Source organism: Phaethon lepturus, unplaced genomic scaffold (genome assembly GCF_000687285.1).
Source record: "Phaethon lepturus isolate BGI_N335 unplaced genomic scaffold, ASM68728v1 C13466453, whole genome shotgun sequence".
In the NCBI taxonomy this organism is placed as follows: domain Eukaryota; kingdom Metazoa; phylum Chordata; class Aves; order Phaethontiformes; family Phaethontidae; genus Phaethon; species Phaethon lepturus.
In genome coordinates, this window is record NW_010574157.1 from 1 (window position 1) to 919 (window position 919).

General features: G+C 63.4%; 1 protein-coding gene across 1 annotated transcript; it reads left to right on the forward strand.

The window, feature by feature from the left end:
* Nucleotides 1-4: 4 nt before the first annotated feature.
* Nucleotides 5-742, forward strand: LOC104627386 (neuronal acetylcholine receptor subunit alpha-10-like; the record flags this gene model as incomplete). The annotated part of the gene is made up of 2 exons (XM_010295584.1): nt 5-103; nt 258-742. Coding segments are annotated over 2 exons (584 nt in total), but the record flags the coding sequence as incomplete, so codon positions are not given.
* Nucleotides 743-919: the final 177 nt, after the last annotated feature.

The following is a 919-nucleotide window of genomic DNA, read 5'->3' on the forward strand; positions in this document are numbered from 1 at the left end:
GGGGAAAAGGTCTCGCTGGGGGTGACGGTGCTGCTGGCCCTCACTGTCTTCCAGCTGCTGGTGGCGGAGAGCATGCCACCCTCGGAGAGCGTCCCGCTCATTGGTAAGCCTTGAGAGCACCCAGGAGCCTCCCATGGGACCAGGGTATCTGCACCGGGGTGATGGGCAGCACCGATGCTGGGTGTGCCACTGTGTGGGGAGGGGGTTGCTGGTCTCTGCTCCCTCGGCCACGGCATCACCGCTCGTTGCTCACACAGGGAAGTACTACATTGCCTCCATGACCATGATCACGGCCTCCACTGCACTGACCATCTTCATCATGAATGTCCACCACTGTGGCCCGGGGTCATGGTCTGTGCCCCCCTGGGCCAGGCGGCTCATCCTCCACCACATGGCCCGGCTCTGCTGCATCTACGAGGTGGGCGAGAGCTGCAAGACCCCCCAGCAGATGCTGGGCAGGCAGGCAGGCAGGGAGAACGTCGGTGTGCCAGGGGAGAGCCCCAGGGAAGGGGAGATGGGTGCTGAGGCAGGGGGCTGTCCCCGGGACCACTGCCTGTGCCATCACGATGACCTGCTGAGGAATTTTGGCTACATTGCCAGCTGCTTCTGGCGCCACCGAGCCACCCAGTACCGGACCAGCGAGTGGAAGAAGGTGGCCAAGGTGATAGACCGCTTCTTCATGTGGATCTTCTTCTTCATGGTCTTCCTCATGAGCATGCTGGTCCTGGGAAAAGCCAACTGATGGCCCCGTGGACCCACTTCCCCCCTGCACCCCCTGTGCAAGACCCCCCAGGGACAGCAATGGCCAGAGGTGCCCTATGAGGGTGTCTCATCCCAAGCACTCCCTGACCCCCAAGGGACCTGCAGGGTGGGAGCTCCACCAGCACCCAGGGAGAGGATGCCAACAGCGGGGACCCCC